This window comes from Pipra filicauda, unplaced genomic scaffold, assembly GCF_003945595.2.
Source record: "Pipra filicauda isolate LSUMZ 115617 unplaced genomic scaffold, ASM394559v2 scaffold27_size4233163_pilon, whole genome shotgun sequence".
Classification (NCBI taxonomy): Eukaryota; Metazoa; Chordata; class Aves; order Passeriformes; family Pipridae; genus Pipra; species Pipra filicauda.
This window is the reverse complement of record NW_024104398.1, coordinates 1,290,413-1,314,462: the sequence shown is the minus strand read 5'-3', so window position 1 is coordinate 1,314,462 and position 24,050 is coordinate 1,290,413. Positions and strand designations below refer to the sequence as shown.

At 46.6% G+C, this 24,050-nt stretch overlaps 2 protein-coding genes across 3 annotated transcripts in view; one reads left to right on the top strand and one right to left on the bottom strand.

Annotated features, from left to right (window-relative positions):
- Positions 1 to 8,255, top strand: part of ITPK1 (inositol-tetrakisphosphate 1-kinase) — a 143,179-nt gene extending 134,924 nt beyond the window's left edge. For both annotated transcript variants that reach the window (XM_027746092.2, XM_027746093.2), the window contains one exon: positions 1,658 to 8,255. In XM_027746092.2, coding sequence (XP_027601893.1) covers positions 1,658 to 1,980 — 323 coding nt within the window. In that variant the 3' untranslated portion in view covers positions 1,981 to 8,255. The remainder of the gene's footprint in view (positions 1 to 1,657) is intronic.
- Positions 8,256 to 9,648: 1,393 nt separating this feature from the next.
- CHGA (chromogranin A) lies at positions 9,649 to 23,342 on the bottom strand. The gene is made up of 8 exons (XM_027746089.2): positions 23,160 to 23,342; positions 22,554 to 22,600; positions 18,699 to 18,792; positions 18,207 to 18,275; positions 15,925 to 16,023; positions 13,814 to 14,317; positions 12,875 to 13,350; positions 9,649 to 10,187 (listed from the first exon to the last, which is right to left on the bottom strand). Exons 1-8 carry the CDS (start codon positions 23,203 to 23,205, stop codon positions 10,104 to 10,106), a joined length of 1,419 nt encoding a protein of 472 aa, XP_027601890.2. The 5' UTR covers positions 23,206 to 23,342; the 3' UTR covers positions 9,649 to 10,103.
- Between the last annotated feature and the right edge of the window lie 708 nt (positions 23,343 to 24,050).

Here is a 24,050-nt window from a genome sequence, read left to right as displayed (position 1 = left end):
CTTCTGTCAAAGAGGTGGAGATCCTGTTCTGACTCCCATGGCCAGCCCTAAGAGTCCTAGTTGCCCCCTGCCGACCAGTGGATTATCATGTGGGGCACTGGGAAACTTGATGTTTTGAAATGAATGGTTTGTTTGGTGAATCTGTTTAAGGGTCTTTGAGAAAGCAAAACTATGAGCTGTCTTCTCACATTGATGGTGTTTTGTGTGACCTGTTAATTATCTGGGAGAATTGTGAGCAAGTACAATAAAATTCATATCAATGTCTCAGCCTAAATAAGAGTTATATGGTTAACATATGGGTTATAAATACACCATAAAATCACCACAATTATCCTCTTACCTTATGTTTCTGGGAAGTTGGGGTTTTTATTGCCTAAGGAAGTTGGTCTTTACAGGAGAATGGAGATCAAAATTGAATTATTTATGGATCTGAAGAGCTATTCTGCCCAGTGATCACATCACTAAAAGTGTGTTAAAATGTGCATTTACTTTGTGGTCTCTGGTTCTGCTCATATGCTGCTGTGTGATGTATGCTATTCACATGGGTCTTTTAAACTTATTTATTGCTTCAGTGTCCTGTATTAATGCCAGGTCACCTTCAGAATACTTTTATAGACATTTTAAAACAGTCAGCCTATCCCATTAAATAATACCGAACGTCATATGTCACCTCTAAATACTAAGGCAAACTGATAACAATTTTAGGTAATGCAGTAGCAGTTAAGATCCATTTCAAGACATTGTACCCATATGTTGCATGTCTGGTTCAATTTTAGAATAAATGCAGTGATAAAACTGTGCCTGTACCAGAGTGTTTAAAATAGAGCCAGAAGCTCTGTACGCCTGCTGCTGCCCTTTGTGTCACCAAAAATGTTGTGTCTCCTGGTATTTGAGCAACTGTTTTAACTGGGAAACTTGTTATTAAACTGCATTGTAAATTGTCTGGAATCACTTAACAGAACATGCAGAAAGGTGGTTTCAGTACCAAAATAAAAGATTGATGTTTCTACCAAATACTGTGTCATTGGTGCACGTTTCCTGTGCCTTGAGTGTTTTTTCAGACGTAGCAGGAAACATGTTTTAAGTGTCAAGTCAGGTTAGATTAGACGAGCATTGCATTGCTTCTTACACAGTGGGAAGCTGCCTTTTCTGTAGGATATAAAGCCAACCCTGCTGTCCTCTGAGGTTTTCCTAACTGAGGGTATTGCTTGGCAAATTCTGGAGAGAGTTCAAACCCTCAAGGGAGCTCTACATTAGAGCTACTTGCCATAGTAAACCTGGAAAAAGAATGGAAAAGATCGTCATACCCCAGAGTTTGTAACTTAGGGAAAAACCTGGACTTGGCAACAAATGGTAGAATATACCTAAAATTATATATACACATATATATTTGGAAGGAAAAAGAAATAGCAAATCTGAAAGACAACAGTTTTTCTCATTGGAAAAAAATTAGTTTTATTGCAAGATTCTCTATTCCTCTTTATGCTAATCTGCTTGTGCTGTCACTTAAAATGATGTCATGGAAAAGAGTCTTTTTATTGTCAGTTGGAGGGCAAGGACAGCCCAAGAAATAAACTGTTAAAAGAAGTCTTTCAAAGAACCTAGGAAAATTACTCAATTACCTTTTTTTTCTTTCCTTTGTTTTTTCTCTTTTCAGGTTACGAGGGTGTTTCTGAATTCTTCACCGATCTCCTGAACCACATAGCTGCTGTCCTGCAGGGTCAGGTACCTGAGGTGACCCAGCTAAACCGCAGCAAGCTGCTGGCAGAGCAGACCGGTGGGATCATGGACGAGCGGATATGCTGTGCTAGCACAGGCTGTCTCAGCGTCATGGGAAAAGACTCCTCCTGGATTGTGGAAAGCGAGACCAACAGCTCAGTAAAACTGCAACACCAGAGACTAGGCTGCAACTCAGCAGTGTCCCCCAGCTTCCAGCAGCACTGCGTCGCTACGTTGGCAACAAAAGCTTCTTCTCAATAACTTGCCAATACCATGGACTGAGAAAAAGCCACAGGGATACAAACTGTGGTCTCAGAGCCAGATCAGGCTGTAACAATACAATTGAGAAAAAAAATGAAAAAAAAAACCCAAACCAAACACAAAACACAACACAAAAAAGCAAAATCAAAAAACCCTTCCATTTGATTTAACCTAATGCGCTGATAAAACGGACTGAAAGGGGAAGAGTGAGAAAGTGATTCAGATCCATTTCATCAGATTCCAGTTGCAAATCTGTAGAGAGTTTACACATACATGTGTTTTAACACTAGTCCTTTCACTGTGGGAGGGTTGCTCTTTCATTTCTATTGTTCTTTGTAATCACTGGTGACCAGCATTTTAAAATCGGACCTCATGGTATCAAGAAGATAATAATTTTGAAATGCAGTGTCTGAATGTAACAATGCTAGAGATTTTTGCCTGAAATATTCCCTGTTCCTTTTTTTTCCAGGTAGGCCATTGCAAAAGAAGGCTAAGACAACTTCAGTATCACTAAACCAAATCTCTTGAAACATTGACCAGTCAAGATGTTGACAGGTAGCTTGCTGTGAAGCCTCTGCACTTTGAGTAGGACAGAGCAGCCTGCTTGTTCAGGGGCAGAACCAAGGTGACCACCCCTGTTCCAGCCTTGCAGTTCTTCCCCCAGGCCTCACTGCTTCAGTCAAAAGCAGCTTCTAACCACATTTGCCAACAGTGACATATTTCATCCGGAGAGGGTGCCAGTATTTAGGCTGAGTGATTTGAGTAGATTCAATCGTCTGCTACTAGTGAAATCCTGGAAGAGTTAATGGAAGCAGCTGATCTCTTAGTGGAGAATTTAATTCTCTGTCCGTTGCACTTGTGAGGACTCTGGGAGAGCCCTGAAAAAAGGCTGGCAGAGCTGTGCATTTTCCTTGGAGCAGTACACCTGGTCTGCATATCCTGAGGGGTAACTCAGTTGCTGCCTTCCACAGATGCATGCTGCTGTGCATTTTTGTCTGCAAATTAAATATAAACAGAATTGTGTACTTTCATATGAGGTAGAAGTACAGGACAGCTCTAGCTTGGAGACCACATTATTTTGTTGCAAGCTGCCAGGTGAGGCCCTATGGTAATTTACAACAGTGCTTTATACTCTTTGTAAACTAAAGCGTGGCCAATTTGTTATCTCTTGAGATATGCAGTGAACCAGTGGTGTTCACCCTCTATTGCATCTTCTAGCATGGCAGCATCTTCTGCTGTTGAGAATTCCTGCAACTTTTGCCAATTCTGAACACTAAATTGGAAATATCCAAGTGCTGAGAATGGAGACACTATTTTGGTAAAGGAGTGGCGTTCTATTCCCCTTATAAGCCCTAACATACATTTTAGAGTGGTGGCGTTAAGAAAATTTCCTTAGTTAAGCTCCTATCTTGCATATACAGGAATGTCTGTCTTTCTAAAGCAGGTGTTCATAAAGCATCCACCACTACAGCATCTAATACCAGTTTGGTTAGTATCATCTGTTAGATAGCTACTCGAAAGGATCTAGAGCTTAAAGCCCAGGTAGGTCATGGAGAGAGAATTAAACTGTAAAAAAGATGTCACCACCCTACCTGATAGTACCAGTCCTAGAGGGGAAACAGTTTTGAAGAGTGTTGTGTAGCAATTCTTTTGCGTAATGATTTTTCCTTAGGAGAAATTGGTCTTCTTCCAAAATGCCATTCTTGGGGATTTCCTGTAGCCGAGATTGATTTTTTCAGGATGATTTACGCAATAGAAGATGATTCCACCTCTAGAGGGATTACGAACTTTAAAATATTTCTTTGGGGACTGAAAGGACCTTATGAGTGTGGAATAGATCAGATTCCAGGGTACACGTAAATGCAGCCAACTTCCTCAAGTATTGCAGATCAGTTCTGAGCTGGGCACGCTTCACAACCCTTGTATGCTTTGAGGCTGCTGGATCCCATGTTGTCTGCAGCTCGCAGGTCTTGGATGGTTGTGGTGTGAGTGAGTCAGATGTACATAGGGGTTTATAAAAGTGTTCATGACAGACCAAACCTTTCGTAAAGCCATGAATGAAATAAAATTGACATCTACACTTCGGGGTTTGTTTTTGTTTGTTTAAAATAAAAAGTGTTTTTATGTTACATGTGTAACAAAAGATACCCTCAGGAAGGAACTTGCCAGTGCATATTTTTGTATGGTACTTTCTTGTAACCAGCTGGTGGAGTGTTTGTAGACTTGCCTATTGCTCCCTTTATTACAATGGCTTGGGCTTTTTTGGTTTTTTGGTTTTTGTTTCTTTATTGGGTGGTGGGGACGGAGCAATGATATTAAAACTGCTTTACTAACTCAAGACCTTTCAAACTAAGTATGTTTACATGAACTGAGTGTTGGATCCAATGGAAATGTCTGTATGCTGTTTCCTAGTTAGAACATCAGATAAGAGTTTTATTTTCCTGGCTGCCTTCTGAATTTTGGTTGGCCTATTTTGCACTGCTTTGTTTCTCCAAAATAAACTACTGAAATATAATTGTGCATTTTAAACTTGTTTACAAATGATTGTTAGAAGTTTATTTTGTAATTCTCTTAATGCTTGCAGAAATACTATATTTAAATATTACTCCAGACCTTGGCAGTAACTAGAAAACAAGTTTAGGTCATTGGTGTGATCAGTGACATTTTTCCCATAGTCTGTAATTTATTTTTTATTTATCGAATGTATCGGTATCACTTTAATTTACCAGGTGCAGATATGCAGGTACCTGTTGTGATGTGGCATTACAATAGAGTTTTCACAGAAATTACCATGAAATTGCTATACTACTATATTTCCTTGCAGAAATTAATGTTATGGCTCGTATATTAGGATATTACTAAATCACAGGGGCAAATCGGGAGACCAACTTTTAAAAGCCAAAACTGTAAATTACCAAGTATCCAGACATACAGTTACATTATTGCAAAATATTCAAGCATGAGTATGTTATTAAGCCTGTGCTAAAGTGCTTTTCTGAATTGCTGCCTCATTTGGTAATTTCAGAATAGTTTTGATTTAAGATAAGCTTCACAGTAAGTTAGTTAATACTCTGTAGTCTTGTCTTTCTTTGTAAAAGTAGAGGAGTGTAGTAGCATTAGACCATACCAGAATGCCCTTGCTCTTAAAATTGCAGACAATCCGAGGAGCTTTTCCATAATGTCTGTTTGAATTCTGTTATTGTGGGTTAGAAAAAGGTTTTTCTGTGTTTTCAGAGGCATTGCTATTATCGCTGCGTTGATGGGAGCAATTGTATTAAAATTACATGGTCACCAGTTAGCTTTTTAGGGATTTATTTTTGTTCTGCTTCACTGTTAGAAATCCACAAGAACATCATTAACTTGACTGGAATTTCTCCATGTTTTGTGTCAGCATGGTGGAGAAGACGGGACTCTGGTTTCCACTGTAATTATATAATCAGCTTCAACAGGTGAAGATTTTTCCCTGTTGAAGAGAACTTAAGTAGTATTACTGCTGCCTGCAATGTAAAGTCATCACCACCCTCCTCCCCCTCTAGCTGGCTGGGCCACATTGTGCTTGAGTTTGTAGCCTATGCCAGAACATCCTGGTCATTATGTGAAAATGTGAAAACCAGTTGCAGAAATGCAGCCAAACCAGGAGCATCGGTGCTGGCACTTGTGGTTTGTGTAATGTAGAACTGTCACTGGGCCAAAGATGTTTTGCCTTTGGTTGACCACGTCTGGCTGTGCAACCTTTGTGCTGGGCGGCAGAGAGGATATATTTATTAGTACTATTCAGACTGTTGTAATGATAAAGCTGTTCAAAGATCTCCATCCTCAATGTGGGAATGTTTGTGCAGAGCAGGTCTGTAGCAGGGTGTGCTGATGGAAATCTAACAGTTCAATTTGTTTTCATTATAGATGATTACAAATTAAGGACCCGACTCTGAGGTTTTCAGGAGGTTATGAGGATTGCTCGAGATAAAGCCTCCAGTTCTTCAGATTAAATGTGAGCAGTATCCAGCCAGGGAACAACCAGGTGGAGTAGTGGTTGGATAACAGAGGCAGAATACAGTCCAAAGGCAACAGATTAAATGGGGCCAGAGGTGTTTTAATTGACTAGCAAAAAAACCAAAACAAAACAAAGGAAAAATGTTTCTTTTTGTTTCCATCCAATTAAAAAAATCCAGACTTCTCAGTTCTTAGGCTAAAACACTGGTTTCCTAAAGTCTTTGCCTGGCAGCAGTGACAAGTGAGTCAGGCTTTTCCACACTAGCTTGCAGCCTTGCCTTCCACAACTGTGCAGAAAATCTTGGGTTTTGGTTTTTTAGTGAATAGAGTCTATTTTGAGTTCATAGCAGTCTCCCCATGTGCACTCTTGCAGGAATTCACTTGCATTACCCTGCTAAGTTTTTTTTCCTCTCTCCTTTTTAGTAAGAGATGTATTGATTTCTGTATTCAGTATAAAATTACTTTATGGTGTGTGTTTTGTAATTAGGAGTATGTGAAAATGCTTTGTGTAGATTAAAATATTTCCTTTAATATAATCTCCTCTCGCTTTCATAGATAAATGGACATGCTGTTGCAGATCACATTACTGATTTTATTTGTAATATTGCTTTAATATCTATTTCAGAGGAATGTAACCTCCAGAAAAGTACTTTCCACATCTTCACTACCTTTCCTTTCCCTGTTCACTGTGTGTGGATCCAGGCCATCAACACCTGAGCTTTTGACTGGATGGGTTTCAGATCCTACGTGGATTCTGTCAAAATTACATGGCCACAAAAATTACTAAAGATGGTTGAAGTTTTTGAGGACCCAGGTATAAATGGAGATGTTAGAGAGATTTCTCAGCAACACAAGCACAGTGACATTTGCAGCAAGCAAAGGAAATCATTTTCACTCTGTGTGTGCTGTTGGCTGTTGGGCTCTGGTCCACCCTGCTGTTGGGGTAGTTTTCCTGTGGAAATGAAAAAATCCACTGTGAGGAAACATCCTGTATCTGTGATGCAGAAGGAGGGCAAGGAGGGTAGGGCTTGGGAGTAAAATCCTGGCCAGTGGACACCATGATACCAGTGGTCCAAAATTTCACTCTGTGGTTTTTAATAGCAATCTGGGGAGATGTTTTCTTTCTCTCCATGATTCTTATCCTGAATCCACAGGGGCAGATGCTGGCAGATGCCTGTGGCCCACATGAGCTCATTAGCAGGTGACCTTGCCCAGCATGCCATAAGTTTGCAGAGGGCTCTTAATGTATTGGGAAGTTTTTGTTGATGGCCGGGAAATCTTTTGAAACTCCAGAAATAGCTGAAACAGCAAATGGAGTTTATGAAAATCAGGTCTTCCTCTTCCAGCCTTTTTTAAGAAACCCACATTTTATTTCCTTCTTCGTTCTTTACACAGTAGTTTTTAGATATAAATTATTTTAACTTTTTTTTGTGTGAAAAGTCATATATACATATATAAAGTTATTAAAAGGTTGAGTATATGTTGAGTATAAAATAGTGACTTCTTTGTTTCAGATGTTAGCAGTCCCTAAAATGGGTTGTCTATCCTCTTGTAAAGTCAGTGCTGTAAAAAAATATTAAAAAATAAAAGATGTATTAGATGTATCTTTTATTATTTATTTCTGATTCAGTATTTGATACAGCTTGTGTATACCCTTGTGATAACCACATACTAAAAACACTGTCATTCTTAAAATGGAGTAACAACAGTTCCTTGGGATCCCAACAGTTTTGAGAAAATTGGCCCTTTGGGTGTGAATAGTGTTGGATATTGTCCTTCAGTCTCCAGCATTGCTCCCCACCTAAGCATGGCTGAATCTTGGGGACCATTCTGTGTGTGTACTAGGTTTCACAAGTTCATTGGTATCTGTGTTCAAATCCAGCTGTACAGTGTTAACAAGTGTGTCTTGTGATTCGCTTCAGCCTGGTTCACTATGATTTCTGAAACATAATTCCCATTTTGTACTTAAATTTGTATAGAATTATATAAACCCATAAAAGACCATGGTTTACTGTAAAACCCAAAATACTTGATATTTGGCGTCTTCAATTGCATGACTGATCAAATCTGACAATGAAGATGGTGCTTTCATCTAACAGCATTGATTTCAATGGTAGTATATTCATTTTCTTTTTGTTTGCCAAGCACCTGTTTTTGGACAATGTTTTGGTTTCAACAGTAAAGCAATATGCAGTAGGTATTGTGGCATTATCTCTGTAATTGTTTTGAAGAGAGAATTGTCCCTTTCCAACACATAATGAAAATAAATGCCTTATAACAAGTTCTATTTTGCTTCCTCTTTCTGAGTGGATAGGGCAGCGAGATGAACAGCTCATTGGGAGAAACCTGTTTTCATGAGAATTTGATGTTCACATTCTTCCTGAGTGCAGTTGTTTGCAGTTGTTTCAGACCTCCTGGTACCAGAAAGATTTGATTTGGTTTCTCTTCTAACACTTAGAGGGAAGTCAGCTATTTTTATCTTACTATATAACACATCTTAACATCACTGGGATTTAAGTTACTCTTATACATATGAATTTATTCATAGCATAGGCTTCTGAGGTGATTGATTTTTCATCATCCAGGATAGGGAATTCTTGATTTCTCAAAATGTAGCAGGATTTTTAATCAAGACCCTGTTTGGGCTAGTGCAGGAGAGAGAGGTATCTCACTGAGCAGCAATAAATTTTGCTAAGCAACAAGCACTCTCACAAGGGCGCTCATTAGACGCTGCCTGGGGTTCAGTGCAGCAGTCCCAAGGCAGGGCTGGCTGTGGCGAACACAGGTACAGCTGGTCAGAGCAGCAGCTACCAGCTGGTGGGGCATCCTCCCAGGCCCCACACTCAGGCCTTGAATGCCATCTTTCCCTTTGAAGAAAATCCTTGGGTCTCAGCTGTTCTGTGGGCTGCAGGTGATGAGAGAGAACTGAGCTTCAAACTGGGGCGTCCGAAATACAGCCCTTGCAGTGGGTGGGCCTTTTCCTCTGCTGCCAATACACACAGAACACCGGAAATATTACGATTGATGCTCAGAGACTTTTGGGGCCAGCTTCCTCAGCCCAGGCACCACCCAGTCCTCCAGCTGCCATGTGGCCTGAAACCCAAAGGACAGAGACAGTTCTGCCTATAAGCACAGTGCCAGTTGGCCACCACGACTCCTGTGAACCAGCACACAGGAGGAGCAGCCCCTTGGGATGGGCCTTCACCTCTGGGGGAGCATAGACCAGTACTTTTCCTCATGACTAGCCTATTTGTTACTCCTCTTTTTTGTAATCTACTTGTGTGTTGTCCAAATAGCCTGACTTGGTCAAGCATTGCCCCAGTGTTGAAACTTTTAATTGTTTTCTTTCTGGTCAACCTTGTGTTCATCGATAAACCTTGGATGTGACCCCTGAAGCTCCCAGGTCTCACTGAAGCTCCCAGGGCACCTACTGCCTGGCTGAGCTGTACAGCACCAGTGGGCCCTGGGTGGGCAGGGAGAGCTCTGCAGTGCTTGGGGACCACAGGGAAGTGTCCCCGATGCTGGGTCCCAGCGGGCAGCAGCGCAGGAGCCTGGGTAAGGAGGGAACACCACTGGTGTGCGTCTGCAGTGAGGGGAGCCCTTCATTCCCCTCCTCTCTGCAGGACTGTACCAGCCCTGCAGTGTGCTGACAACCGAGACTGAAGCTGCCAAAACAAAGGAAGGAACCCACTGCAGTTTTATTTTTCCTTAGATAAATTTTTTATATAGAATATATTACAGTCAGAGTTCTCAGCATTTAATCAAAAGATAACAAGTTATTGCAGTTTTTTACCCAGTGAAACTACCGGTGAAAGAAGAACTTTCTAGAAAGCTGTCTTGTCTTTTAAAAAAAAAGAGGGAAAAAAACCCCACCCAGACAGAAAATACACATGTAGGTTGCACTTCGCACCCACCAGCGCCCGGCCGGGCGGGTGGGCATCCGTGCGGACAGGGGAGCGTGAGGTGAAGCAGCGGCGATGGGCACAACACTACGGCGAAGGAGGCAGGCCTGGGCGCTAGCGAGGGCGGTGCTTCGCTCGGCTTAATTGCTTTTAAATCGGGAAATGGAAACGCGGTGGGGAGGCAGGAGGGTGGCGCCGGTGCTCTCGCCCGCACAGGGAGGGCCGGAGCCCTCAGCCTCGCCTCAGCTCGTGCAGCTTGTGGGCAACGCGCTCCAGCTCGGCCTCGATGGCAGCCAGGCTCTCCAGCTCCTGGTCCTGCAACGAAAGCCCAGGACACGTGTCAGCAGCCATGGGTGTGCAGCCCTCGCCCCACAGAGCTACAGAAAGCCTTGCCTGGGGCACGAGCACAGCTGCGTCCTGCCCCATCCCTTCAGCCTGCTCCTGCATTTGCCCCTCTGGACAGACATCTGTGCACAACACTTATTACTCCTGTCCTAATGTTTAATCGCTGCAGCAGGTAATGGGGACAAGACATGCAGCTCCCGTACTTCCTCAGCCTTTCTGCCAGGCAGGGCAGCCCCCAACAGGTCTGTACCTCCAGAACAGGCTGGAGGGAGCTGGGGCCAGGGCAGGCTCTGCTGAAGCGCCATGGGCACCTGCACTGAGTCAGTGGAGTCAAACCAGGACGGGCACTGGTGCCTGCCAGCTGTGGCAAGTGCAGCTTGTGCCTTGCTCGTGCAAGGGATGGTGGTGTCCCCTCTCCCCATGGTGCCCTGGGTGTTTGCTTCTACTACCAGAAGATGGTTTTCTGTTTGGGAAAGTAGTGAATTAGGAGGCCATCAATTTAAAGGCTCCAGCTGCCCATCAGGTGGTGGTCTTTCTATAGCAGCTCTTGTGTATCTGTGCTGTCACCTGAAGCTATTTTATTTAGTGCAAGTACTCAAATTCCTAACTGCATAGCTTTGCTTGAACTTGGGTCATATCCAGCTGGCCCTGTCTTGCTGCCAGCTCCAGCCCTGCCTGTCTCTCACAGCTGCCATCAGCTGGGGCTCTCTGCATTCTCCTAGTGCAGCAGCAGGCTCTGTGGGAGCAAACTTGGGGCTGTAGATGCTAAAAGTGCCTTTCCCATCAGCAGAATCGAGGTGACAGCCCCTCTCCTGTGCAGAGGGAACAAAGCCTTGCTGCTGCCTGCAACAGCTACCAAGCACAGGCTGACACTGAGCCACTTGCCAGCACTGCATGTGGCTGGTGTGAAAAAATAAAGAAAGTATGTAAAAATAAGTAATTTTTTTCTCTTCCCTGAGCTATTTTCTTGAACAGGGAAAAAGTCACCATGTCCCTCCACAGAGCCCTCGTCTCAGCCTCTGGGAAGTCTTTGGTTACAGCAGGGTGTCAGCAGCTCAGGGTGCCCCAAGCACCCCAGGAGTCCAACTGAGCCCAAGCCACTGTTCCAGTGAGTTTTTGTTGAAGCAGGTCAGGGAGCAGCTGGCTGAGGCTCACCTTCTGGAGGAGAATTTTGGCTACAGCTGGAGCCCCCCGAAAGTGAGAAAAATAGCGCTGTGCTGAGATCCTCCACAGCACCCAAAGAGAGCTTGGTGAGGCCCACACCACTGCCTCATGCTGTGCCTCTGCACTCTGGATTGCTTCTGCCTGGCCCCACATGTTGAGCCCTGGAGAGTGCACAGGACAGCACTCGCAGCCCCCATCTGTGCCCACGCTGGCCTCATTGGCCAAGACACACCACCACACAGCCTGAAAATGAGGAGAGGGGACAGGATGGCAGCTGCTCTGGCAGAGCCAGAGCCTGTGCCTTCCTTTCCCTCACTGCTGGGTACCTTGTCTAGACATTCCTCACTGACTCCCGGAGGCCCTGATCTAGTTTAAATAAAAATCAAAACAAAAACAACAGAAAGTCTTGCTGCAGCTGTAAACACAGCAGTTTTGCAGCCTCAACATCCTGCTTCCCAGTCCCTGTTTGGAGATTGAGTACACCACCTTGCAGACAAGGTGTACCCCAGAGCCACTGGCAGGGGCAGGTGGGTAGCAACCACCTAAGGGGAGAGACCTAGGGTGTGGGCAGATGGTGGTGAGAAGCCAGATGGGCCAGCCCACTGCACTGCATCCCTGCTTCAAGCTGAGACATTTGGCTTTGCTTTGAACCAACACAACTGGAGATGCTCTAGTAGCAGGGAATGCTGATGGGCAATCTTTGGCCAGTGGTTTGGTGTGTAACTAAGGGAAGAGGCTTGTTTTGGAGGAAAGAGAGCTGCAGCAGACTGGCTTCACTCTCCTGCTGCCCTGCCTCTTCCCAGGCACCTGATCTCGGCCTATCCCAGGGCAAACACCCACAAAGCCCATGCTCAGCCCTCTGAGCTATCCCAAATCAACTCCTGTGCCTGAAGCTGGGCCTCAGCACAAAGGCAAATCCACCAGTCCTGGCTGCTGTGGAGGTGCTGAGCTACTGCCCAGCATCACACGAGGTATCAGGGAAGGAGATGTCTGACTTTGGAAGCCTGACTCGGATGTATTCCAACATCTGTCAACAGTTTTGACTCCAGTGCCCCAGCTTTCTCACCACAGCTGCACCCCTGATTTACCTCTGTAGGAGGTCTGACATTACTCACTCCATTCCTGAGACAGGGAAAGCATTTTCTTTGGCTTGGAAGGGCTTTGAGACACAAGGCCCATCCCCAGGCTCCAGATTTAGCTCTGGTCACCATGTCCAGCACAGGCCAGTGCAAAAGTCCTGTCACTGGAGACATGACCCTGTGGGGCAGGGAATGTTTTTGCACTAATCACTAAAACAAAGATAAAAAAACAAAGACACAACTAGGTGCAAATTTCAATAGTACCTGGGGCTGAATGACTAAAAGTTCACTAAGCATCAGCTTAATATCACAGAGAACCACTGCTAGCTATGTTAATACCAAGGTACCATCTACATCTCCCAGCATAGTTTGGATAACTGGGCAGGATTTATTCTTAAGCCTAAGTACACCGACCTCTGTTCTTCTGTTAGCGCTGCCTTCCTCGTCCTTCTTTTCTTCAGGCATGGGAGCAAGTGGGAAGCCTCCTTCACTGCTGTCCTCCTTCGAGTGATGCTTCCATGACCTTTTCACATCTTCCTCTGGACTACGGAAGGCATACTTGCGGGACTTAAATGGCTTTTTCATGGACCTGTCTGGGTCTTCCCCACTATCATTTTCCTCCCGGCGTTTCTTTGATGTCAGCTGTTTGGCCAGCTCATCCATTTTGTTCCATCTCTTGGTGTCTTCCCACTCCCTGGAGGATTCCTCCTCCATCTCGTCACTTTTGGCATCCCTGGTCTGGAAGGTGTCCTCCTCCTCCTGCATCCCCTCATCCTCCAGGTGATGTCTTCCTCCCCTCACTGCCCGGGGCTGCTCTTCCTCCTCCTCCTCTTCCTCCTCCTCCTCAGAGCTCCGCCCATCTTTGCCAAATCCCAGCACATCATCATTATCTGAAAGAGCATGAAACAAAACAGTGAAAACAACTGTTAACCTGGTTGCAGTCCACCTTTGAACTGAGCCTTCAGGGGTGATGCCAGATGGGTTTCCTGACTTAGGCCCACTTTCCTAGGATTCTGCAGATACCCACTCTCACGTTGCCATGTCAGTAGCAAGGCTTGAAGGTAGCAGTCCAAAACCCTGCAGTAAGTCCAAGAAAAAGGAATTGGTTGTTCCCAGGAACTATAAGAGCCAAGCAGCAGGCAGCAAGGCTGCTGCAGGGCTTGTGTTACCTGCTGTGTATGGGCCCATGCTTCCAGTGCTTGTGGTGGGGTCTGGGTGGCTGCTGGCAAGGTTATATCTGTAAACCCAGTAAGCACCTGCCTGAGCTTTTTGGCTTTAAAGCCTCTAATCCATCTGTCTCAGTGCTCTCAGCTACCCCAGGAAAGTATCAGTGCAGTTGTCTGGGATACGTACTGTCATCTTCCTGCACCTCCTCAGCCTCCTCGTCCTCCTCAGCCAAATCAAGTGATCTCTCTGCTTCAGTAGGGTCCTCCTCTGCAGCATCATCTCCGTCATCCTCCCGCTCCACACGCTCCCCCGCCACCTCCTTGCTGTGCTCCCGGCCCTTCCTGGATGGCTCCTCTCCCTCACCCTCAAGCTCCAGGCTGTCCCTGGAGCCTCTGGGCTCCTCCTCTTCATCCTCTTGCTGCTGCTGCTCATCCTCACTGAAATCTTTGCCAGTGTGGTTGTCCAAAGCTCTGTCTCGCTGGGCATCGTCTGTATCCCTGATGTCATTGCTTTCTGCTTCTTCCCGATCCTCTTTCTCTACAGGGTTGGTATCCCTGGGCCTGGGCTCCCTCTCCTCCAGGCTGTTCTTTCCCTCTTCTCTTGAATCCTCATTTTGCTGGGGTTTCTGTTCTGTCAGCTCAGCCAGGGACCCCGTGGGCTGTTCCTCTTTGGGGTGCTCCCCTGCTGCATCTGCACAAGGACAAACAAGAAGAAATGCTTCTGCTGAGAGCTCATTTCACAAAAAGCAAAGCCCAATCATTTCCCAGGGAGCTTCAGCTCCACTCAGCAATCTGCTTAGCCAGCCCATGGATCCTTTTGCAAGTCACTTCAGCATATGTTTGTGTTCAGGCGAGGCAGTGCTCTCTCTGGTGCCTGAGCTCCTGGAGAGACTCGCAAGGCTGAAGTTAAGCATATGCCAAAGTGTTTTGCTGAGGCACAGGCCTCATCACCGTCTCTTGAGATGCCAGCAATGAACTTGCCCTGCGTGAAATCAGATTGCAAGTAAAATGAAATTATTTAGGAGTGTAATACAGCACTTGCACAGCTCTCCCTGCTCTGAGTACTGCGCTAACATTGCATCCTTATTTCTCCCATCAGGCTGAAGAGGCAGCCAGCCCGGTTCCCAGGGTGCTGGAGGGAGGGGGGGGGTGGCTCTGCTTCTGCAAAGTAACTACTCAGCAGGAGCTTAATGTGGGCTGGGTATTTGCTCTTGCTCAGGTGAGAGTGGCCTCTTTTAACACAATTAGACATAGAAACCACTTTGCAAAAGAAAAGATGAGGGCTTAAAAGCCAGATAGTACGGAGAGGCAAGTGCAGCCCCAAGGAGTGCTGAGGAGTGTGCTAGGGTGAGGGGATGCTGGTCACACAAGGCTGGTGAAGACCAGTGACACTGTGCTGGTGTGGCTGGACTGCCAGCTGGTCTGAAAGGCCCAATATGCCACACTTCATCCTCATCAGTCTCCACACTGCTGGAACAAGAGGTTCAGGTCTGCCCTAACAGGAGGGAGATCCAGTGCCACTATCCTGTTGGCTTTTGGCCATGCTGGCTGCAGCAGCAGCCCCCAGGAGTGTCTCTACTCATTGCTTTGAGCAGCTTTGAAATGAAGTCTCAGCATCACTGTGCTGCTGTGGTTCAACCACATGCTCCAGAGCCCTCTTGAGACCCTCTGTGGGGGTGCAGCTGCTAGATGAAAAGTCACATCACCCCACATTGGCATTGTGTCTTCCTGACAAGGAAGAAGAAAGGGGCCAAACCCTCCTTTCTGCCAAACTGCCTGTCTCTAGTCAGGCCATAGAAACATAGTGACAAGGGAAAATCTCAGCTGAACGTGATCTTTCCAAGATAACAGGGGTTTTGTGGGGGTGTGTACAATGTCTGTATAGCAAGTTCCATTTTTCCTTCAGAGACCCATTACTCAATATCTTAGATGCCTGGAAACAAGGGTGGCAGGCACAGGCCCACATCACTCTTGCCTGTATCACTGAGTCTTTCAGTCCTGGATTTCCCTGGCTGTGACTCATTTAAACATTGGGAGTGAGTGATAGTGTGAGCAGCAGGGTAGAAAAGATCAGTATCAGTTTGGTAACTTGACAATCACCAGTTACTATAGCTCAGAAACTACATGTTGTTTAAGCTTGTAAATAAGAAAGCAAACATCAGGTTGGTTGTGTGTGTCAGTGGCAGCATCAAAGAAGATGCCTACAAGAGAAGCAGATGGACATATCAAGGCTGTTAGAAAGAACATCCTTGTTTACAGCCTGACCTGTATTTCCCGGGGGTGGAGGCTGACACTGACCTCTCTGCTTGTTCTTGTCATTCTGGTTTTCAAGGACTTCAGAAAGTTCATCTTCGAAGCCACTGTTTTTCTTCTGCTGATGGGTTCTCTCATTGGCACCTGTGTCAAATAACAAAAAGTATGGAAAGGCAACAGTCCCTCCTGTGTTTCAGAAAGTAGAGGTAGGGAAATAGTTCTGCGCCCTTTGTATTTTCTACAGCAGACAAATCTGCCAAAGGGGAGCTGTGAGGAGAAGCGACTGGAGGATACGTGAATCAACTGCAGTAACAAAACCACAATCAGAAACATTGTCTGCAGGAAAGAAAATGGTCTCTAAACAAACAGAGAATCAGCGTTGCCAGGAAAACTAATATTGATGGAGATCTAAGGAATAAGAGGTGCTGAACTGCAGCACACTGAGGCCAACGAAAGACTTCAGCATTAGAGTAATAAAGGATAAAAATTGCCTCCTGTCAGATTCTGCCTATGTACCTCTGCTGAGGTGAGCACTGAGAGCTTCTGTGCCCTCCAGCCTAGTTGTGGGGGCCCCTCTCCCAGGGTGCTGGGAGAAAGAAGCAGTGTTCATTCCCACTGCAGGGATAGCCTGGGGCTCCAAGGCCCCACACTGGGATTATGGAATCCACTTGACAAACATAACACCCTGGAGGAAGGTGTCTGAAGGCAACACAAGCTGGAGGTCAGAGTGCAGCTGTCCTGGCAACCAGCACTCCCCAGACAGCCCCATTCCAATGGGATCTGCAAGCCAAGCAAGGTCTGTCTAACCCAGCTCATGCCCTGCTTCTTTGCCTTAATGCAGCGGCGAGAGGGAACACTGCCCAGTGCTCTCTAGCCCAGAACTGAATGATGTGGATTCTCCAGCCTGAGCAGAACCAGCTGCAGCCAGCACAGAGGAGACTAAGATAAACACCTTTGCTTTTCCCTTGGTCTACAAGACCGTCCTACCCCCAGTCTCTGTGATCTGTAGATGAGAGCTCATGTTACTCTGGGACTAAGTGATGTGATGGGCTCAGGCCAAGGAAAGAACGGAGCAAGATGCACCTCTGTGAAACAAGTTCCTTCTCACAGTCTCCATGCCGAGGGGCACAGCCTTGCTTATAACTGAGTGCTCCTCCTCAAACCCCTACTGTGCCTAGGCACCAGCATCCCAGCACACTGAGGAGGATAAGGTTTCTTTCTTCTGGATCACTGGAGCATCCATGGGGCCCATCTGAGGTCACTGCCCAGCTGGCCCCTCCACCGTTTGGGTAGTGACCAAAATATGGCTTTGGAACTGCATGAGAGTCCCAGTCCTGACTTCCTGAATTTTTCCTCTTCCTTTTCCCTGTTGCCTCTGTGTCTTCCTTGCTCTGAAAGCATTCTGGTGGCACTGCCTTCCAGCCACCCCTGGCAGACTTACCACACAGGAGCAGGGCACGGGGATGCCCTGATCATCTTCTCCCTGCTGATGCCCAGCTGTCACCCAGGTTAGCCCAGGGAGAAGGAGGAGGGAAGGTCAGGAGGTACTCTCCCTGTAGCATGGGGAGAGCCCTGTTGCAAACTTCAACTGGACCACCTGGACAGAGGGATCTGGACTAGCTGTGAAGTAGCTTTGCCTGAGACCTGCATGTTAGCTCTGGGCAACTTGGCACCTGAGAACAGCCCTTCTTCCCCTTGCACACCCCTTTGCACAGCTCTGTGCTGCTGCTGCTCCCACACTGACCCATGGTGAGCAGCCTGCACCTCTCCAAATCAAAGAAACTTGCAATTGAGTTAAGCAAACCATCAAAAAAACCCCATTAGCTCAAGAACATTTTCATCTTTTAGGAGCAAGTCGTACTCAATGCTCAGTGTGGATTCCCTTCTTCCATACCTGGGTTTAGTGCTAGATTCCAGCTGCACAAACAGTGAAGGTTTTCTTGCCTTTCATTCCAGTTTGGGAGCTGGAGATTACTTGTTGAATTAAATTCCAGTATGTCCTTTTAGGGTTCTCCCACCCCAAAATGTCTATACTCTGCATCACTACCAAATCATGTTGATAGTTATGGAAATCATGAGATACATATTGCAGATACATTTTGGAGTTATAAGGAAAATTCCTGTCCCCACTCACACAATCTCTACTGGAAGTCCCGTAACTGTATTTCCTAGGGCATATTTATATGATCTCAAACTAATGTAAAATAAATTAAAAAACCAATACCAAACAAGCAATAAAACTGTGTAAGGGGCTACAAAAGGTGAAAACACACTTCCCTATAACTTCCCTCTAGTTATATTCCCAAATAACTGTGCTGGTACTGTACCTTGAGCGGCAATTTCCTGGAGTTCCTTCAATAGGTTTTGGTGGCGAAGGATAGAAATAATTCGTTCATCTGCAATAGGGAAGACTTAGTAAAGAAAGTCGCCAAAGACAACCTCCCCCCACCCCCAGGAAATGAAAAAGAACCCCAAATGCCACCTCTCTCTTCATTTGCTCTTCTCTTTCCCTTGGCCTGATTTGCTGTCACGTCTTAACCGCATGATTAAGATGACAGGAAGGTCCTATGAAAACCAGGCGGTTTGATGTCAGCCAGCACCCCCCTGTGCCCACATGAGGCCAGGCCTGGGACAAGCAGCAGCTCTGTCCCTGCATCTGGGGCACGGGGCAGACTGGTGGGGTGACCGTGAGGAGGTGAGTGTGTCGAGGACCCCTTAACAGGGATCAAGGAGCCAGGACTCTGCTGGTCAGGGCAGGACCAGCCCCTACTTGCCAGATCTGTGTTTGCTGATACCCAGCATTAAGTCTAAGGCTGTACCTCCTCGGAGTGTTTCTAGGCATTCCTCACTGATCGGCAGGGGGTTTGGCTTAGATAAAGTATCAGAGATGACCTCTACAATGCACTTCATCACCTAGAAAGAGACAAAAATACAAACTGAAGCACTGGTTTTTTATCTTTTTTTCCTAAATCTACTTGTTACCAAGGCTAAAATGCAGCAGGTGCTGTCACAGATCTTTCTGGTCAAACCAGAACTGAATTTTCAGTTCCTGTTTTACCTGATGCAGGAACAGAGGGTACCTGCTGCAACTCAGAAGTGAACAAATGACAAGTGACACTGGAAAGAGCTTCTTCAACATGACACACAATTCAGCTGAGGATTTCACAGCTTCAGACCATCCCAGGGCCTGGGCACATCAGGAGAGTAAAGGGTATCTGGATATATACATAGAAAGCTCAAAATTGTCCTCTTTTAAGCCAATATATCTCAACATGCATCTCATAAAAGGGCTCAGTGGATTGTAGAGAGAAACAAGTGGTCATTGTTGTTCAATAGGTGACCTTGAAATCTTGCACGCTCTTCAAAGCCTGAGAAAGGCACCACAGTTACATTGCAGCCAGGCATGGAAGGTGAGGTCAGGGGCAAACTACTTGCAAACACAGAGGAAAAATACTACTCTCAAACCCTAGAGAAGGACAAGACACTCTGGAGAAGTGTTTGACCTTGTGCTTTGAGTGTTCAAACCATCTGTTACAGACTGGAAGAGCTGTACATGGTGGCAGGTCATCTGAAAGTGAAGAAAATCTGGTGCAGCTTCTCAGACAGGATGAACTCTGGGCCCACCCTTTCCAGCAGCTCTTTTCTTCAGCGTAAGATGAGGAGCATTATTTATCTGGTTTGTCACCTGTAGTGAGATGGAAGGCCTAACTCTTCATCCACACAACTGCAGCACTGCTGATACCACAGGGATCCCAGAGCTGTGTGTGTGGTAGGAGAATGAAAGAGGTGCAGAGGCAATGTGGTACCTCTGTCAGGTGTGAAGACACACAAAAACACACCACTGGAAGCCCTAATGTGTTACCATGGTAGACACAAACGATCACACAGGAGAGAAGCATTCACTACAGTCTGGGGCTGGTTAATGGTGAGGAATCAGGTTGCCTAGTTCAAAAGGATAGTTATTTATAAAGTAGCCCAGGAAGGATGCAAGGCTCACAACTGCTTGTGGAAAAAAAACAGAGACTAAATTGAAAAAAAAAAAAAGAATACAGGTAAGCCTTGAGAGCAAAAAATTCACTCACTGAATCTCTTTCTCCTGATGATTTCTGCAGGCAGCCCTGAGAGCCCTGACCTCCCTCACAGTGCACCATTCCCAGGAGAGCTGAGCACTGTGGCTGCAGCAGAAATTAAACACAAGTCAGCAATTCCCAGTCATCTACAATGCTGTTCATTCAAGCAACTGGATATATTCATTGACCAGCTGGAATGGGCAAATCTTCACCCTATGTAAGGAGAGAATTCTGCCTGTGCAGATCACAGCCATAAAATACTGAACTCCTAAACTCCTTTGAGTTTGAGGGGATTGCTTGATGGATTAAAAATGTTACAGGAAAGATCTAAAAAAAATAAACGAGGGGAATTTCCCTAGTATTACTCTCCTATACCACAAGCAATCTAATAATACTGATTTTAGATGACTTTGAGTCACCTCACTCTACCATTAAATCGAAAAAAACCCCAGGTTCTGATTCTCCCCTCCCATGTTTCCCAACCTCTGAACTCCCTTATTGCAACAGTTTTTGATGCAGCTTCAGAATTAAGGACTTTCTCAGCATGAGAAATAAGAATCTAGTTCAATGAAATATTCTATTCAAGCCTTTTGAAGGCTTCCAAGATGATTCAAGGTCTTTGAGCACAAAAACCCACATCAGTTACCACAGAAATACAGTCAACTCTGTGGAGGAACTTTGTAAGGTAATGAAGAATGCAGTCATTCCGCAGCACTCTCCTTGTCTTTTTGTTAGAGCAAGTCTTGCAAAGTGAGGCTTCACAAGGTCATGAAATAATAGCCTGCATCAGGAAATCGACGAGATCCTTTCCAAATGAATGTAATTAATCCAGTGCAGAAACTCAGACTGGATTTTTGCCATAGCTATCATCTAACCATGAGCAGGTAACTAGATCCTTAAGAGCAGTTCACAATGTCCCCACACAGAAATCTCCAAAGGATCTTGTCCTTACAAGGACAGACTTCTCCATATTTGAGCTTGGCTATGCTCAGGCCCTTCTGAAATGTATGGTTGTAAGAGGGAAACAAGCACAATAGTGGGCAAACACCAGAGACATTGTAAATGCTTTGGTTGTGCTCAGCTCCCTGTGGAAAGCCCTTGGTGTAAGGGAAATCTGATGACCTGCCCAGCAAAGGTCTGCAGGTCCTGACCACACATTACACATCCCTGAGCTACCCACAAATGCTGGTGGCACAGAGCATGGTGTGTAGGAAGAGCTGCAGTGCTTGTTGCTTGTATTCGTGTGATGATATCCCTGCCCTGATCTGTCCTGTAAGACCAGGACTTCCTTCACTACAATGCTGTGTCTCAGAGGGTGGTGAAGGCAGAAAGTCCTAAGGCTCCTTCCAATTGCAGCAAATTCAAAAGAAAGCTGATTTTGCTCTCAGATAAAGCATGTGTCGGCGTAATACCCAGGGAGGGGGGCAGTCTTGGGAAGGAATCCTTCCTTGGCGGAAGCATTTCCATAGAGTTGCACCAACTGCCACAAAAGTGCCATTTTTAACACAAAGAACATATTGGGGGATAGATCTCACAGGGAAAATCATGGAATTAATGGACTGTCCCACCAGATGCCCAACGAGCATCACACTCTGGCATGGCCAGTTGAAGTGCCTATCCTGCGTGCCCTTCCTCAGCAGCACACCGACCAAGGAAGGCATCCGGTGTCTCACAGCTCATGGCTCAGCCCCAGCAAGGGCTAAGCAGGCTAAAAGTCTTAACAAAGCAACCACTGTCCGGGCCCAGGCACGTCTGACAGAAAACAGGGAGGCATTGCTCATGGCACATGTCCTGTAGGTAACATGCAATGGAGTCTGAACCCTCCCCTACCGCTGCCGGGGGAAAAAACATTTTGTGGCTAGAAGATTTCACAACACAGAACATTTCAAGAAGTAAGGGGGAAAAGGCTGGAGTTTCATTTCTGGACATGAATTTCTGTAGAAGTTTTAATTTGGGCAGCCAAGAGATTGGCTCATCTGAAAGATGGGGAAGGAGGAGGTGAGGGGGGTGGTGTCTGTCACAGATAAACACAGGCAAACCCACCTATCCAAGCATTTAGGCTGCCAAAAGTCTATTGAGAGAGCACACGTTTGCAAAATGCAGCTATTAATGTCAGAGGGCATGACACAGATGTAGGCACGGAAGCCTATAAAGGAGGGCTGGAGAGGTCAGCCAAGTCCTGCGCTGCTTGTAGCCATCCAGACAGGCTGAGCAGCTCCTGAGAATGGATTAGCAAGCGAAGAGTACCAGTTGCCTATTTTTCCGGAACATGCATGTTTAAGGAACATACTACACACATGCAAACACAGATGTACACACCCCAAACACACACAGTTCTAGCAATGCCCTTTCCTGAATCACATCTCCCCCCACTCTCTCCTGAGTCACCTCCTGCTGGGAGCTTTGAAAAGCTGAAAGTAGGAGGACTGGGGAAAGGTATACCCAGCCTCCATCTCCTCGCTAAACAAGCTTGTCCAATCCCTTTGGTACATCCTAAGGGACTTCCTCAGGTGCAGGAGCAGGCCAAAACCAAACAGCTAGGTGTAGGTTAAACATCACATCCTTCCTCTTCATTTGACCCTTCCACTACTGGCCCATCCTTACCTTAGTGTCGCTTTTATTCATGTCATTTGTCACAGGAAGGGAGACGGCTGTAAGGTGGGGAGAGGGGAAAAAAAGAGAACTTGTTATTCATTTCAGCTGTGAGATGAGTAAGGAATTACTATCCTGCTAAAAATGGGAGTGGAGAAGAGGGCTGTCGCACTCTGGTAGAAGTAGTCCCTGGGTGCAGCAGCTGGATGTATGCACTGTGCCCCTCTCAGTCTGGGAAGGGGAAGAGGGAAGAGGGAAGAGGGAAGAGGGAAGAGGGAAGAGGGAAGAGGGAAGAGGGAAGAGGGAAGAGGGAAGAGGGAAGAGGGAAGAGGGAAGGGCGGGAGGTGAAGCAGTCCGGGCCTGTCCGCCTGGCACTTGTACTGTCCTGGCCCGTTCATTCAATTGCCGGGGCCCCGGCAAAGGGCAACCAGGAAGGGACGGGAGGGCCTGGGGGAAGGCACCCTGGCCATCGGACCGTTCCCCCCCTATTTCTGCGGTCCGCGGCCGGTGTCCGCGGGGCCTGACGGGGCCGGTCTGTCCCTGTCCGCGGTGCCGAGGGGCGGGAGCGGGGCCGGGGTGCGGCAGGGGGGACACGGAGCCCAGCCCAGCCTCACTTACCCGGCACGGCCAGGAGCAGGACGGCTAACAGTCCTGGGCGGCTCATGGTGCTGGCGGGATGGAGGGAGGGAGAAAGGGGCAGAGGGTGAGTCCGTGCTGTCGTGGGGGCTCCAGGCAGAGTGCCGGGGGGGACCAGCACCGGCCGTGTGTATCTACGCCAGTGCCCTGGCTGAGGATCCCAGATGGGGCACTGCAGCAACCGGCTCATTTATATATCCCAGCCCTCGGAAATGGCGTCAGGAGGAAGCCACCTCCTCCTCTCCCCCCTCCTCTAGCACAGAGCCTTCCTTCCCAAGAGCCTCCATCAGTCGCCGGGTGTCGGAGGAGCGGCCACACGCCAGCATCCCCCCGACTTCCCCGGCTGCCTGTGCCAGTAGAAGGTGTCAGGCCCCTGTTGCTCCACCTTCTCGCGCTTGACAGGCACAGGAAGGTTGAGGTGTGTTTTCAGAATATTGCTTTTCCAATGCTTCACCCGACACTGGCAATCTACAGCACCTCTGCACATGTGCCCTCTCTGTATGTACCGGCAATAAACGTGAGAATCACTCCGTGTCCCAGCCAGTGTTGTTACCTGTAGGTGGTTTTGCCCTCTCGGGGTCTTCTTGCCTTTCACTGACCACGGAAGTTTAGAACAGGTGCTGAAATTTTTAGATGCCTGTTAAACAGGTCCACAGAGGATGGGGGTCCATGTAAGACCAATCAAGAGAGACCAGAGAAGTGGTCACCATGAAACAGGTTTGACGATGGAGATGGTAAGTCCCGGCTGTTATGAAATATTTGTTAGTAGGATATCATGTGGGTTAAACAGCAAAGGCTGGTGCATCTGTTGCCCAGCTATTGTGACTCTGCAAGCAAATTTTAATAGGTTGCTACCCATTTGTCCAATGTTTC